The following is a 17,751-nucleotide window of genomic DNA, read 5'->3' as shown; positions in this document are numbered from 1 at the left end:
TCCCTTAGAATAAAAAATTGGAATATAAAAAGATTATTTATAACAGATTTATAAAAAAAACTTTATAAAAAAGATCGTGTTTTTTGGTCTTTGTCACTGTGTGTCACCAGATCCTTAGGGGGTGTTCCTAATTTTGGTTGTCCTACTGAGTAAAGTGAGTCGCACACCAGGCGAGCAGCGTCGTGCAATTTATCTTAAAATCGAACACACTATTTTCTATAAATGTACACACACTGGCGGTGCATGATGGCGGCTGTGACTTTGGGCGCTGCTCTAATCTCTGCCAGGCCCTGAGTGCCTCTCGCATAGTTTAACAGTAAATAACATCAAATATGTCCAAAATCGCTAAAGATTATGTACATACATTATGTGTCGCGCCTAGGAGAACTCCAAGGTATTGTAAACCGGAAGTGCACATTAAATAGCGCGAGCTTCGTCAGATAGCGTCTACTTCAAAATGCAAAATATACGTTAGCAGCCAATGTTATTCGTTAATGATTTGGGACAAATATGATGTTATTTAATGTTAAACTATGTGAGTGGCGCTGTGTGGCGCGACAGGGATTTGAGCAACTTCCTGAGTCACAGCTGGGCGGCGTGGACAGGCGCCACCTGGCGGCGCCGGTGTGCGTATACTCATAGAAAACAATGTGTTCAGTTGATTTAGAACGGCGCGGCCGCTGTGCGATCCCCTGCATTTGGCAGACACTTTTATCCAAAACGACTAGATGTACAGTCTTGTTCAAAATAATAGCAGTACAATTTGACTAACCAGAATAATCAAGCTTTTTAGTATATTTTTTATTGCTACGTGGCAAACAAGTTACCAGTAGGTTCAGTAGATTCTCAGAAAACAAATGAGACCCAGCATTCATGATATGCACGCTCTTAAGGCTGTGCCATTGGGCAATTAGTTGAATTAGTTGAAAGGGGTGTGTTCAAAAAAAATAGCAGTGTGGCATTCAATCACTGAGGTCATCAATTTTGTGAAGAAACAGGTGTGAATCAGGTGGCCCCTATTTAAGGATGAAGCCAACACTTGTTGAACATGCATTTGAAAGCTGAGGAAAATGGGTCGTTCAAGACATTGTTCAGAAGAACAGCGTACTTTGATTAAAAAGTTGATTGGAGAGGGGAAAACCTATAAAGAGGTGCAAAAAATGATAGGCTGTTCAGCTAAAATGATCTCCAATGCCTTAAAATGGAGAGCAAAACCAGAGAGACGTGGAAGAAAACGGAAGACAACCATCAAAATGGATAGAAGAATAACCAGAATGGCAAAGGCTCAGCCAATGATCACCTCCAGGATGATAAAAGACAGTCTGGAGTTACCTGTAAGTACTGTGACAGTTAGAAGATGTCTGTGTGAAGCTAATCTATTTTCAAGAATCCCCCGCAAAGTCCCTCTGTTAAAAAAAGGCATGTGCAGAAGAGGTTACAATTTGCCAAAGAACACATCAACTGGCCTAAAGAGAAATGGAGGAACATTTTGTGGACTGATGAGAGTAAAATTGTTCTTTTTGGGTCCAAGGGCCACAGGCAGTTTGTGAGACGACCCCCAAACTCTGAATTCAAGCCACAGTACACATTGAAGCATGGAGGTGCAAGCATCATGATATGGGCATGTTTCTCCTACTATGGTGTTGGGCCTATTTATCGCATACCAGGGATCATGGATCAGTTTGCATATGTTAAAATACTTGAAGGGGAATAGGGGAATCATGTTGCCCTATGCTGAAGAGGACATGCCCTTGAAATGGTTGTTTCAACAAGACAATGACCCAAAACACACTAGTAAACGGGCAAAGTCTTGGTTCCAAAACAACAAAATTAATGTTATGGAGTGGCCAGCCCAATCTCCAGACCTTAATCCAATTGAGAACTTGTGGGGTGATATCAAAAATGCTGTTTCTGAAGCAAAACCAAGAAATGTGAATGAATTGTGGAATGTTGTTAAAGAATCATGGAGTGGAATAACAGCTGAGAGGTGCCACAAGTTGGTTGACTCCATGCCACAGAGATGTCAAGCAGTTTTAAAAAACTGTGGTCATACAACTAAATATTAGTTTAGTGATTCACAGGATTGCTAAATCCCAGAAAAAAAAATGTTTGTACAAAATAGTTTTGAGTTGGTACAGTCAAAGGTAGACACTGCTATTTTTTTTAACACACCCCTTTCAACTAATTGCCCAATTGCACAGCCTTAAGAGCGTGCATATCATGAATGCTGGGTCTTGTTTGTTTTCTGAGAATCTACTGAACCTACTGGTAACTTGTTTGCCACGTAGCAATAAAAAATATACTAAAAACCTTGATTATTCTGGTTAGTCACATTGTACTGCTATTATTTTGAACAATACTGTACATTACAAGATATACATTGTTTTACTTTTATCAATATGTGCGTTCCTGAATGAACCCTTGACGTTTTGTGTTGTTAACGCAAAGCTCTACCACAGAGCTATACAGGAGCACATAGGCTGCTAACGCATATTTTGCATCTGGAAGTACACTCGGTCTGACTAAGCTCGCCCTATTAAAGTGCACTTCCGGCGTGCGATACCTGCGAGTTGTCTTACACGCAACGTGGCAGTATGTGACCCCCTAAACCGTCCTTTCAGTAACTGACGAAAGACCGATTACATGAGCTCCACTGCTTCACTCCCATTGGTAATTGCTGTAAAAGTCTGTCAGCTTTTTCATCTTTGACACCTAGCTGGACACGCCCACTTCCTGTCGCTAACAGTAACTGTCGCTGGTGTCGCCAAGCTTTCATTAAAATGTTGATAAAGTCATCTTTTTAAAATAACTTTTTCTGTCGGTGTTGCTTAACTGCTGATTCTTCCCATACATCCGTTGCCAAACTGCGTGCATACGTTGCCACGTAACAGTAAAAGGGTCTATGTTGAGTCAAAAAGGGACGAACCCAACCCACTATTGTATTTAACCTATGCTATGCTATGCTATGTTGTTTAACCCATTGTTGGGAGAAATATAAACATTCTTTGTGTTAATTTACACTGGGTTTACAGCTGGGTTTATCCATTTTTAACCCAACGCTGGGTTGAAAATAACACCCACATTTTTTACAGTGTAGTCGCTGGTGGTGTGAAAGCAGCTTGAGATGTCATTGTATGGCCAAGATTTGTTAAAATCTTTCTGCTTTTGTGTCTCGCTGAAAAGAAAACTACAGGTTTGAAATGACTTTAATGTTAGTAAATGACAGAATTTGCATTTTTTTATGAGGGTCGCAGAGTTCAGATTTTGTGATTAACAGTAAAAAGCTTAACTTCGACATTGCACACCAACTACAAGACCTAACCTACTTGGCCAAGAGACAATCATAAGTTATAAAACAGGAGAATGTTTAAATCACAACCTCTGACACCCTTCAATGGTAGCTCCAGTTAGGCCAACTTCTAAGAAGGAAAGCTGGATCCTGTTCCTCTTGGGAATATTCACATATCCAGAACCACTGTGAGAATAGCTCTGGTTGACTTTATATTTCTACAGAATTGACACATTGGCAGTCAAAATGTGCACTTTGTTTTGTGGGAAAATGCTCTTGTATCATTATTCATCACCTTTTCCCTTTAACCTCCCATTGATTGCTTGTGAACCAGAGAGCGTGTTGCACAATAACACTGGATTTCAGTTTCAGACCAAGAAGCTTTTATGATGTGCAACCAGCCCTGAAAATGACATGCCAGTCTGCATAAATTTCACTGACCCGTTGTTTACAAGATGCTGATACCTTTTTTGTCGCTGGGGTGGTACCCCAAGGTACCTTTACAGGTATATAAACATAATACAATGTTGTACATTTTAAAGGTACAGTTAACTGTTTTGTACCCCTAAAATTAAACTGGTACAAAATTGTTCCTTCAGCAGGGCTCAGCGCAAATAATTTTTTATACTGGCCCTGTCGGGCCAGTGGTTCAGGTTTTCACTTGCCCTGCCAAAATTTTCACTGGCCCCAATAAAAAAATGTCAGTGTCACATATTTAAAAATAATAATTCAAAAGTCAAATATAATTGTAAACATATACAACAGACATGTTCCAACAAGAAAAGGTTCGCAACTTTCTGCTTTACCTGTAAACTGACAGCAAACTGTGCAAAATATTGCATTGTTTCTTTCGTTGTGTTTTACCCAAGTTAATGTCTGCTTTCAAGATGTTAAATAATATACATTGGTGAAATATATTTTAGTGACTGAGGGTTAAGCAATGGACCGATCGGGCAAGTGACAATACTTTTTTTACTGGCCCGAACGTCTCTCACGCTTTCCCCGGGAGTCCTTTATGTTGAGCCCTGTTAAGGTACACAATTGGTCCTTAAGGTATAATATTGTACCCCATATAGTCTGGTAGGAAGGGGGGTTCACCTGCACCCGAAAGGTATATTTTTTTAACCTAGTTTTTTGTAATCCTTAAGGTGTCTAGTAAAGGAATTTATATGTTCCCCATGCAAATTATTGTCCCATATGTGATTTTTTTTGTACCATCTTTTGTGACCGTGGTTGATATTCGGCTGTGAAAAATGTAAACTTTAAATCTACATAGAATCTGAACAATACATCCTACAGACACAATCCACCCCATTTTCTCTTAATCTTTGCATAAGGAATTGATAGATATGGGGATTGTCATGATTAGATGATGTATGGTGCATTAAAACTCAAATAAACACAAATAATTTAAAAAAATCTGTGACCTTGAATCAGTGGAACTTCTCCCCTATGGACCCTATTGATATATGTTTTCTAACTTTTGTATTTTTACTGTCTTTAGGATGTCTAAGAAGCAAATGTTGATGATCCCTACTTAAAATATTGTCACATGTTGGTCCAACTGAACATCTTCCATAATAAGGAGTTACTATTCAAACCGTTATTTTGGTATTATATTTATAGAAACAAAAGAGAAAACCACTCATATAGTCAAATATGTGTATATATAGGGTATAACAAATCCCCATTAGAATAAACTGAAATTGAAAAAAGTGATTCTAATCAAAGGTCAAAAGGTCAAGGGCAATGAAGTCTATTCATCATACAGCAGGGCTGTTTCTCAATATGCGTTCTTCAGCGATCTTGCGTTCTCTTGTCCTCGCTCTACGTCATCATTAACAGTCGAAGTTCATTCCAATTCTCAAGAACGCAAGTACAGAGGACGCATGAAAATACCCGGATGTGTTCTTGATATCGAGGATGCATCGAGTGCAGACTTGCGCGCTGAAATGACTTTACGCCCCAGAAGTCATTGAGGCAAAACAATGGCGGAGGTCAGGTGACCAACAGGAAGATCGCACACATCTCAATTCTCATAAGTGCGTTCTGTGTTCTAGCGACCTTCTGAGTTCGTTCTTCCGAGGTCGCCTGGCAAGTTCAATCTCCACAAGGATGCAAGTCCGTTTTTTGCGTTCTTGGAATTGAGAAACAGCCCAGGTCTTCATAATCGATCTTTTGCTCCTCGTCGTCTTCACCATCTCCATCCATCTCCTCGACTGTTTCCTCCAGCAAGCCAGTGAGTGAAGTGGGGAGGATAGGTCCACAAGACCACACTGGTTCCAGAGTACCCTCTTCAGTCTTTTCCCAGCCTTGGCCAGGATCATGGGGCTTGGGACACCAGAATATCGGTGTGGCTGCTCTCTTGTAGATGGCCAGACGGTGGTTGACACAGTTGATGTGTGGGACCAGGTTGTCTCTGCAGGGCGGGAGCCCGGACAGATCCACCTTGGTTTGCCAAGCTGAAAGTTGGTTAGGAGAACTGTGTGAAGAGTTTTGCAAAAGTGACCTATGTATTGAGAAATGTGTCCTAGCATCTGTAAAAAACTGTAATTGCCATTACATGCTACAGAATATCTGCCTTGAAAAAACTCACTTGAAGGCTGCATGGTACTTGGATTACTCTGCAGCTTTTTCAGAGACCCAACCTTCCCTTTGCCTCTAAAGGTACTTGTAAAGCTTTCCCTGTGAAGATGTAGAGGCAGAGTATTGTGCAGTAGTCTGCCCCCTTACATTCTGCCAGTTCGCTGACATTTAGGATCTGCCTGTGCTTTCCGATCCCAATGTCGACGTAGATGGTCAGCGGGACGGATTGGGCGTGGTGTAGGAGGATGAAGAAAATGTCTGTGTCTGCAGTCCTCACCACAGCCAACCTTGTGCCCCAGTTGAGCGGCATACAGCAAGTACAGAACAACCCGGTTGGCAGTCTCTTCCTGGGTTGAATCCAGCTGAGGTATCTCACATAGTACTTCTCACATGGCCATCAGAGTGGTCCTTCGGATGAGACGTTAAACCAAGGTCCTGACTCTCTGTGGTCATTAAAAATCCCAGGATGTGTTTCGAAAAAGAGTAGGGGTGTGCCCCGGCATCCTGGCCAAACTTGCCCGTTGGCCTACTAATCATCCCCCCATACTAATTGGCTATATCACTCTGTCTCCTCTCCAATAATAAGCTGGTGTGTGATGGGTGTTCTGGCGCAATATGGCTGCCATCGCATCACCCAGGTGGATGCTGCACATTGGTGGTGGTTGAGGAGAATCCCCCTTTCATATGTAAATCGCTTTGAGTGCTGCCGGAAAGCGCTATATAAATGTAACAAATTATTATTATTATTATTTGACACCATCATCTCTCTTGGATTTCTTTGTAGCAGGATTAAACTCTTCAGACTCACTATCATTTTCTTCCTTGTGTTTCTTTGACTTGGGCATGATTAGCAATGATCACCAACTAGCCAATTAGCTATTATAGTATAACAGTGTTGACTTTATTTTTCCTTAATGTCTTCAAGGCAGCTTCAAACTTGGTAGAGGAGTATATTTTTCAGACTCACCATCGATATCACTCTTCTCTTTTTTGAGGATGATTAGCATGCATCAATTGCAAAAAAAGAGAAGCTGGGAAGATGGGCCGGCACTGATACAGTGTGGCACTGGATTACTCCAAACAGCTTTTTTTGTATTTTGGGCTTGCTAAGTCTGGACTTTCTGAAGGCCTTCAGAGTTATTAACTTTCGACCACACTTATTGCTCTAAGTTTCAAATTGATTCCAATCTAAATAAATAATATTGGCACAATATTTTAATGTGGAATATGTTTATCAGACACCTGAAGCATTACAAATATATACCAGTTTGAAAAAGACATTATGTAAATGTTCTTTTTTGCTTTTTTTGGAAATCCAGGGAGGCAACCATTATAGCCAGAAAAGACATACACGTGACAATATGTCAGGTGTGGATCATCAACGTTTGTTTATTAGACATCTTACAGACTGTAAAAATACAAAAGTTAGAAGACATATATCAATAGGGTCCATAGGGGAGGAGTTCCAGTGATCCAATGTCACAATTTTATTTACTTTTTTTGTGTTTATTTGAGTTTTTATGCATTATACATCATCTAATCATGACAATCCTCATATCTATCAATTCCTCATGCAAAGACGAAGAGGAAATGTGGTGGATTGTGTCTGTAGAATGTATTGTACAGATTCTATGTTGATTTAAAGTTTTCCTTTTTCACAGCCGAAAAGCAAGCACGGACACAAAAGATGATACAAAAAATCACACATGGGACAATAATTTGCATGGGGAACATCAAAATTTCTTTTCTAGACACCTTAAGGATTACAAAAAACTAGGTTAAAAAAATATACCTTTCGGGTGCAGGTGAACCCCACCTTCCTACCCTACTAATAAGGTACAACATTTCAATGTGTTTTATACCCATAAAGGTACAAAAAGGTACCTTTTAAGGTACCACCCCAGCGACAGAAAATGGAACAACTTTGTACCTTTTTTTCTGACAGTGCACTTTCCATGGCCTTGATGTTATTTAATTATTGCTAATTATGTCCACACAAACTTCATTAATAATCAAACATTTTCTCAAAATAAAGGTCTTCTGATATAGGGCTATTGTTCGGTGCCTATGTAGACTGTTGCCGTCTTTGTAGGCAGCATCCTAACTCAATTCAAATCTCACCGGTAACTGATTCATAGGTGAATGCTTTGTGGTGTGCATCGTAGAAATATTAGCATGTGAAATTGTGTACTGTGACGTATGTACTGAATTAGATTAAGTACCTACTGGTTTATAGGTCTGTGCGATATATCGAGTGGGATTGTTATGCGCATCTCAACAGTAAAGCCATTTCTGTGTAGTAAATCGCTATCACCTGCTTTCAGGTAGAGTGGCATTTACTACACCGAGCTGTCGTTTACTGACAAGCTAGGCAATATCAAATTTATTATCGCAGACAAATTTAATTTTTTTGATAATTTTTTGGTGTCTTCTCAGCTCGCATGGCCTAATGGAACGGTAAAGTATCCATCAAATGCACACTTAAAATTATAAAAATAGTAGGTCATATGGGTACTGTTTTTCAAATACGAGTTCAGACATGCATACATATAGTATGGAAGTAGGCAATTTCGGACAACGCGAGTGTTTTGCAGAGTTTACAGAAGGTGCCATAGGTGTAAGTATTTTAGCTCCGTATTTAAGTAGCTGTACGTAATCAAGTGTTTTTCTTTGGCAAGCTTTTACTTCACTACATTCTGCATAATATTGAATATTTGCACTTCACTACATTTCATCATAAGAATTGAGATTTTTTGTTGTTGTTGTTGTTACTGCTAAGCTTACTGCAATGCATTATGGGATTTCCCTGTCACTGAGAAATATATGAATTTGGCAAAGTAAGGCATCTTGCCTACTTTATATGAACCCTCTTTGTGTCAGGAACGTATCCGTAATACCTTAAAATCCTGTCTACAAAGGCAGTTTTCCAGGTTTTGGAACAGAGCCTACATGAATTTATATTGAGTGGATGTTATTGGGAACATGCTGCATTATAAAAAATAAAAAGGATTGTGATGTCTAAACCGAACCTAAGGTTTTAGTGTGAAAAAGTTTGAATGTCTCTTTAAGTGGAAATACTCCTCTTAATATCCACAGCATTACTGTGTGTGAGTAATCTGAGAGTGTATGTGTGTGTTTGTGTTTGCGTGTGTGTGTGTGTGTGTGTGTGTGTGTGTGTGTGTGTGTGTGTGTGTGTGTGTGTGTGTGTGTGTGTGTGTGTGTGTGTGTGTGTGTGTGTGTGTGTGTGTGTGTGTGTGTGTGGATGTAATGCAGATGTGCATAACTACCTGGGTTTGGGCCAGACTCACTCCTACATGCTCTCCTGGGTCCTTACTTTTCTAATAACCCTGTAGCTCAGTAATTCTTCACCCCTCTTTCGAACACACGCACATGCTTCTAAGAGGAAGCTGTAGAAGGAAGCCTCGTATCTCATGCTTTAACATGAGCCCACCATATCTCATGCTTTGTGGTCGTTCACACAACTTCTGCATTTAAGATCTAGATTTTGTTTCAGAGTTCATTTTGATGTACAGTGGTTCTTTGTGAACATGTGAAGTCCTTGATAAAACTTTCCTTCACACACTTCACACTTTATTCTCTTTATTAATATTTTTGTAACAATAGGCCTCTTGTTGTCTTGTAAGTTTAATTTTAGGCCATTGTTAATTTTTTTTTTTTTTTTAATAAATCTTAAATGAAAAAAAAACCAAGCGTTAAGGGCCGTTCACATTGTAACGATAACTATAACGTAAACTTTAACGATAATTATATTATTGTCCATACCACCGGACGGTAACGATAACTTTTTGCTAATTCACTCGCGAGGCACAATACTCATCATTTGCCTTCAATTACCTTAATAAAATGGATATATTTATGTTATTTTATATTATGGGCCTCAGCAATGAGCTTCTCCAAAGTGTCATCTGTCTTTTCAAATGCGTGTGCACTTAAAGTTCAAATAGATTTGATTGGCTGTCATTAGTTTATTGTAATATAATATTGCAATGTAATATAATGTGCAATTTAGATATAGAAATTTATATTAGATAGATATTTACATTTATACATTTGGTACTAATATGTACCTCTGAGTCACTAATATGAACTTTTTAGGTTCAAATGTGTTCTTTTTGAAAGGTTACCACCCAAGTGACAGCTTGGGATCATATTGATAAAGAGTATAATTTTTCCAGTGCAGTTCTTGTGTAACCTTCTGCGATCAAATTAAATATTCATTAACATTTAGTCACGCAATAAAATAACAGGAAATAACAATGTTTTAATTTTACAGCTTTCATTAATCTTGATTCGTATAAACTTGTACCTTACAAGGTAAATAAACAAACATTAGCGAATAAATGAAGAACAATGACATAATTACAATTGAAATAAACAATAAACCTAGAAGACAAGTATTGTAGGTAACTGCAGGACTCACTGTATGTTGTAGCCAGCATTGATTAAGGATTGCTCTGTCAACATGCTGAGTTAAAGTGAACATTTTACCCACTCCCACATCAAAGATCCAGGGGCCGCAAGCACAGAGTTCAACACATGCCCCTGAGCGGCCAACTGGAAAATGTTAACCTTCTCGTCCCTGAACTACAAGCACACACGCTCACGGATACTAATGTATTCTATCTTAAAGCCCAACACGTGTTGGAATAGACTTGAGATGTAGACCTGCAGAACGATTTGCCTTTTTTGGGTAGATGAGACAAACGCTTCCAGTCAAATGATGGCTTTTTTGTTTTACTGACACTGAAAGTGAATGGTGACCATAGCTGTCCAGCAAGATGTGCTTAAATTACAGTCTGGAAACGAGCACAAATATTTTCCACAATTTCTCATTTTGTGTTTCATTGATAAAGTAATGCAGAATTTTCAGATTTAGGTGAACTGTTCTTTTAAAACCATGCAGGGTTTGCATCTTCCTCCCTTTATTTTTCTTTTCTCTCATCTTCTCTATGTGAGGCCTGTTCTTGCAGATATAGCACAGCTGCCCAAAGCCCTCAACTCCGCTTACACGGATTGAAAATTTATAATGTAAAGACAGATGCGAAACAGACTCTGGTGACAAGCGTGTGCAGAGGAAGAGGACATCAGGTGTGTCTGTATAAGGCCTGCATCAGAATGTGGTTTAGCGTAAGATGTGTCGCGTGTTTGATGCTGTGCAGCATTCATGTAAGTGTTTGGCAAAAATTTGGCTCATGTGAATTCGTTAGTCCTTCAACTAGAGGATGTCTCATGGAAAGAGGCTAAAGATCACAGATGTGTGTAATAAAATCAAATCCCTCTGGTCCAAACCAAGAGGAAATTTTTACCGAAGTGCTCACCAATGCCCTCGTTGCGCATTACTGCCATTACTAATCATCAATACAAATACAAAAAATCACTATAAGAGCACAAAGGGTATGCATCTTTTATAAAAGTATAGGCTATAAAATCCAAAATGTAAAATGGCACATTTTAGAGCTTAATATGTCACCTAAGTAAAAGTGATGGTGTCTCTGTGGGCTCAAGATGATTGGGAAAGAAAATTAGAAAAGGATAAATGTTCCTCAAGGTGAATATCATTTTTTTTTGTCTGTCAGCACAATATCATGTCAAATTAGCTTTTGTGCAACCAAAACATTTTGAGAAGTCATAATTTCAAAGAATAAGCCTTGACAAAGATGCTATAAAGGGAAAAGCAACACACAAACATGACTGGGAATTCATTATTCAACTATGCTGCTCATTTCAGAAGCATTTCCAACTTTATCCTTTGCCCTCAAAAGTACTTACTTTAGATTCATGTACAAAAATGCAATTAATGACATCATGCATTTAAACTGACATGGACTTGATAAAACCTGATGCAACAGTGCTGCATATTTAGGCCTTAAGCTTTAATTTATACAATTTGAAATGTGAAATGTACACACCTCTTAAAAAAACTATCTTCCTCTCTCAACAAGTATAGTCTCAGATTTATGAAAACTTGTGACTCTGTATAAGCACCTATTGTATTATTGACTCCCTATGACAAATCGCTTGATTGTTTCCTTATCTTTGTAAGTCGCTTTGGATAAAAGCATCTACTAAATGCCTAAATATGAAAGTTTAAAATTGCTTCAATTGGTAACTCCTAAGAAAACTTTTTTTTTCAACTTAAATTATTTACTTAAAGTAAAATTAATATTTTTAAGTAAATCCAACTTTCACTGTTTACAGTGTATACGGCTGTAAACTACAGTGTACTTACATAAGAAAATGTAATACCTAATACTTCTTGGAGCGGTTTCCCAGACGGGGCTTATCCTAGTCCCAGACGAAGAGTGTTTTTAGACCTGAGCCTTTGTTTCAAAACATGGTGCGTTTTCGTTTAGGCATATCTGAACACAGCAATCGCACCCAGATCCGCACCAAAACAACTGCTTCGAGACCCTCTGAATGAGGTATACGTGTGAAAGCACAAAGAACAGGCTATCTTATAGCTTTTTTAACCATGAACATATACCTGATAGCTCTTTGGTGACGAATTCTGGTGGCACCATACACAACACCATTAAAAATGTCTCCAAATTGCTTTTCTCCACAATGGGTACATGGTAAGAATGTTGTCCCGCCTAAGTTTTGATTTCTGCTCACAATAATGAAGTAATGACTGACAACTTAGAATTTAAATAGATTTTTCTCGCTTTCTCTTTCAAATTCATAGAGGTGTAGCTCTGTCATTTTAGCAGTAGATTGTTTCTTTTCATTTCTCAAATCGGCTGGTTTGTAAAGCTCTTAGCATGTGGCATGCGGTTGAGCTGAAATCAAGAAGACTCGCAGTATTAACCTGTCAGTGGTAATCATGTTACCAACCTGAGCTGGCAGTAAAGGGGTCGATGGTGGTGGGAGGTAATGTAGAGCAGAATCCACTTTACACCACGACTCACATCTTTGTGAAGCAGCCTGAAAAAAGCAGCCTGTGTAGCCTGTGCTTTTCTTTATCAAGGCACAGTTCCAAAAACATTTCAGTACCTGTTTCTTAACTGAAGTCATGAAGACCACCAAATAGGTGGTCTCGTTTTACTTTAAATGAAAGTCATAGCCTGTTGATAGTGGGATGACTCATTGATGTGGATTCGTACTCATTGTCCAGCTCTAGTGAAAGTGATTTTTGACAACTCGATGGGTTAATATGGCAAAAATGTTCTCATATCTGTTTCATTAGATAACCATCCAATGTCAGGATCTTTTATGCTGATAACAATGCCGTGTTCTGTAACTAGATTCCATTACCATGGAAAAAAGAAAGTCTTTTGGATTCAGCTGACAGAGTTTGTATTATCCCTAGGTTGTCCATGCTCAAATGCCTCACCAGATTGATTTGTACCAAGAGGCACATACATGCTCCTAATCATCCCCAGATGTTCCTCTATAACACAGAAAGGTGATAAAGGGGCGTGTCCAAGGATAGTCATGTGACCGTCTCCTTTCTGTTGTCATACAGTAGTACACCATCATCAAGTGGTTGCTCCTTCATTGAAATAACAGTTGGTGCTGCTCAATGTGACAACAATATTACATCAGTGGTGTAAGATGTGGAGTTTTGGTGGACTGCGAGCATCCCTGTCTTTCAGAAACCGCGGTATTATTATAATAAGATCTCCTTATGATGTCATAAGGAGAGCCACATTTTAATGACCTAATTTTTCACATGCTTGCAGAAAATAGTTTACCAAAACGAAGTTACTGGGTTGATCTTTTCACATTTTCTAGATTGACAGAAGCACTGGGAACCCAATTATAGCACTTAAACATGGAAAAGTCAGATTTTCATGCCATGGCTCCTTTAATATAAGACTAAGAACAAGGTTTGGCCCACCAAAACTGTATTTTAATTTAAACTATATACTATATATATATATAATTTAAATTTGGTGAAAAAATAATGAAGTTTATATTGAAACTTCAGTAATATTGACTTTATTCTGATTCAGACTAGTTTGAGCTCGGTTTGTGACATTGTTGAGATCTCTTTTAAAACTCTAATGGAGAAGACGACTGGGAGATTTCTAGGTCTTTTTTTTCAGGAGAAATATCTGAACTTGAGCAAAAGTTCCTATTTGATCCCAATTTAATCTCATCTAGGAGAAATAATTGAGATATTAATTCATCTTTGATATTTATTCTGATATCACCCATCACAAAGGCTATAACGTGATTATTAGCCATTGAAAGGTTGTTAAATCATTGCATTATGCCATATAAAGCATGTAGTGGCTGACAGTGAATGCTTGGCAAAAATTGTAGGTGCTACAGGAATCTGTTACCTATTGATTTAATCATTAGAATTTAAATGGCTAACACATGGAAATCCAATGCTTATTAAGAACAGAAAATCTAAAACAGATGAACGAATGTGCACCCAAAATAAACACATTCATCATTTAAACACAATTATTTGATACTCCAATTTGATTTTAAGGGGACCCACCGTGCGGACAAATTTCCTTATCCTGATGCTTCACATGGCTCACATGTGTGTAAAGGAAACTGATGAGTTAGTGTTTTTGTTCAACGATTTTGACCAAACATCTGTCTGTTGCCTCAGATTTTGCTTAGTACACAAATGTTGATTAGATCCCATTCATTCCTCTCTGTTGCTTTTCCACAAAAACCCTTTCTTCCTTACTGAAAACAGGAGTGTCTTTGAGCCGAAATATGCATTTGATTCCACAAGCTTGACCCTTGACCTCCAATACACTCAGTACCTGTGGGCTCTAAATAACTAAAGCAGGCCTTAGTGTGACTGCTTGTTTCCAATAAATAACAGATGTTCAAGATGGGAAACAAGGACAGCATTTTACAAAAAATAAACCTATAACGTGAAGCATGTCTAGTCGTTACATTCTCATTAAAGGGCAAATATTATGCAAAATCCACTTTTACAAGGTGTTTAGACATAAATCTGTATTGGTACAGTAGTGTGTGAACACAACAACCCTACAATGTCTTATTAGACATGCTGTTTTGATTCTCCTGTTAATGTGATGTCACACTGATAAAGCCCTTCCCATGACCAGTGACTAGCACATTGTAGCGCTAATGCAGCTGAAGATACTATTGTCTCACACTGGAATCAGATCTATTTTCAACCAAAAGTTAACTCACTATCTTTTGATAAGGGAGTGGGGAGCTTTAGCTTCCATTTAAAGGTACACATATGAAAATAGCGCTTTGCTCCCACCAAAATAGGGGTATTTTGGACATGCTATAACAAATGATCTGTGGGGTATTGTGATCTGAAGCATCTCGGACACATTCTGGGCACACCTGAGACTTATAACGTCTTGTAAAAATGATATGCATAATATGTGCCCTTAAAGTGCAACTTCAAACTTTGACTGCATTTTATTGGCAACTGTTTGCTCTACGTCCATGCTCTTGTCACACTAACCCAAGTGTCTCATCAGACAGATGCTGTGGAAACTCTGTGAGTTGGCAACACAGCATATCTCTCCATCTGATCTTTGTGATCTGTCTGAAGCGTAGATGAGATGCGCTGACAGCGGCCCATGGGTTTCATCCACAACTGTTGTGTGTTTCTGTGCAGTGATGGGGGAGAACCAGCTGAAGGAACTAAGGGCTGTCAGTTACTCTTCCCGCTACGCGCTTGGGCTCTTCTACAAAGCCGGCGCTCGGATCGACGTCCCCTGGGCGGCCAAGTACGTCTCTGATAATCCCTGCATTCGCTTCATCGCCATAGACGATAAAAAACGCAATTTAGGTCAGTGCCTTCATATTCTTCTGTCTAATTCTGCTCTCATTTGCATCTTCCTTGTTTCTGTTTTTTGAAAGTGTGTCTTTCACTCACTGTGTATCATGTTTCAAGAGCTTCCTAAGGCTTTGCTCACACTGCACACAAATCTGATTTGGATTTTTAATCCGATCTGTAGGACTGACAGTTAGCACCATCATTTTGTGAGGGATGAAATCAGATTCTGTCTGTTCAGACAGATTAGTCAATGTCCTGTGTTTACATGAATTGCTGTAGTAATGATGTACGCATCAGCATGATATCAGGACAGTAGCTGTCATAGTTGAAAGAAAATGTTGCTAAGTTTCTGAATTGACAAAGTGCGTTAAAGAACAAATGCAGTTTTAACACAATCTCATGGCAATTCGTAACAAAGAGGTACATTTTTTCTAATAATAGTATGTTTTTGTACGATTCACATTAAAATATTTACAGATTCACAGGAGACCAGACAGGCATTGTATGCATTCATGGATGCATTGTATCAAATGCCCTGATTTATTCACTTTTCACCGCTTGAAGCATACTTTGCCATACATGCAAAAAAAAAAGATGGTGATGGTGGCTTATATTAGATTTCTGAACGTTGTATTTAATCTAGCTTGAATTACAAACAACTTAACTGATTTGGGTTAAATAATTACAAAATAAAACGTTTTTTCTGTCTTTTCTGAACAGAGCCAAACACATTGCTCTGCTGTTGCACCCTGTTCGTCTCTTCGTTTTGCTAGACCATTATCTCCCACTTTTCTGTCTTCTCGAATTACGCAACATCACTGTCCAATTGAGTTTGTCTGCCTTCAAGTGTGTCATCAATAGCACAAAGGGCTGTGTCTCGAAATTATGCTGAATGCCCAATTGTCTATTCACACGAATGTTGAAGAGCCGTCTGCGTGATTATGTGTGTATGTTTGTAATGGTGTGCATGTTATGTAAGAAATAATAGAGGATGGACTGTTCAATTATTGAAAATTACACGCACATATGCTTGAAGAAAATTTTCAGGTTTTCATTCACAAAATTAAACTTCTTTGTGCAAAATCTTTCTTAGATGCCCAAGCCACAATTACTCTTTCAGTGATGTTAGCCATCAGTTATATAATCCAAAAAGAATGCACACTGTCAGGAAAATGTGTCCCTTGTTATCACTAGGGTGGTACCCTTTCAAAAAGTGTTCATATTAGTACTTCAGGGGTACAGATTGGTACCAAAAACTGCATATTAGTACCTTAAATATACATAGTAGTACCTCAAATGAACATATTGGTACCAAATACATATCTGTACACTGTCAGAATAAAAGATACAATACTCTACTTTTTCTGTCGCTGGGGTTGTACCGTCAAAGGTTCATTTTGTACCTTTATGGCTATACAACACACCGAAATGTTGTACCTTTTGGGGTACAATATTTCACCCTAAGGACTCATTGTGCACCTTAGGGAGCGTGCACACCAAAAGCTTTTATGCCCGCGGCCGGCACATGTTTTAATTGATTCCAATGAAAGTGCTGCATTTTTCAAATAAGCAAGCAGCTAGTGTTTTTTTTCCACACTGAAAACCGGCGCTCTGTTTTTTTTTGCGCTGAGCGCCGAGACTCCCGAGAGTTCAAAAATGTTCAACTTTGGGTGAAAAGCTCCGCTCTTCAATGTCAGTTTTCACACGGCTGTCCAATTACAGTGGAGGAGGGGCGGGACATTACCACAGCAACCAACTGGCTCACAGCTGAAGTATCAGAGTTACCAAAGCGCTCGGCTGAAAAACAGCTGTCATTCGGCATCCTCAAGGCACTTTCAGTTGCGTTTAAAAGTTTTGGTGTGTCCAGCCCCTAAAGGAACAATTTTGTACAATTTTTAGGGGTTAAACAGCTGGCGTTTTTTTTTTTTTTTTGCGCAGAAAGCCAGCGTTGGGCATTTTATCCGCGTTCAGCCTTGAGTGCCGAGAGTTGAAAAAGATTCAACTTTGGGTGAAAAGGTCAGCTTGTCAATGTCAGCTCTCAGACAGCCATCCAATCACAGTGGAGAAGGGGCAGGACAAATATAACAACAACCAACCGGCGCATTGTACAATGACTGATAAA

The 17,751-nt window shown here is 38.8% G+C and overlaps 1 protein-coding gene across 2 annotated transcripts in view; it reads left to right on the top strand.

Moving 5' to 3' along the window:
- The window catches only part of rnls (renalase, FAD-dependent amine oxidase), a 59,267-nt gene that overhangs the window by 20,910 nt on the left and 20,606 nt on the right, over positions 1-17,751 (top strand). For both annotated transcript variants that reach the window (XM_065242577.2, XM_065242576.2), the window contains exon 5: positions 15,468-15,641. In XM_065242577.2, coding sequence (XP_065098649.1) covers positions 15,468-15,641 — 174 coding nt within the window. The remainder of the gene's footprint in view (positions 1-15,467; positions 15,642-17,751) is intronic.

The sequence above is a fragment of the Paramisgurnus dabryanus genome, chromosome 1 (genome assembly GCF_030506205.2).
Source record: "Paramisgurnus dabryanus chromosome 1, PD_genome_1.1, whole genome shotgun sequence".
Classification (NCBI taxonomy): domain Eukaryota; kingdom Metazoa; phylum Chordata; class Actinopteri; order Cypriniformes; family Cobitidae; genus Paramisgurnus; species Paramisgurnus dabryanus.
The sequence above is the reverse complement of the archived record's forward strand: the minus strand, read 5'-3'. Positions and strand labels throughout refer to the sequence as shown.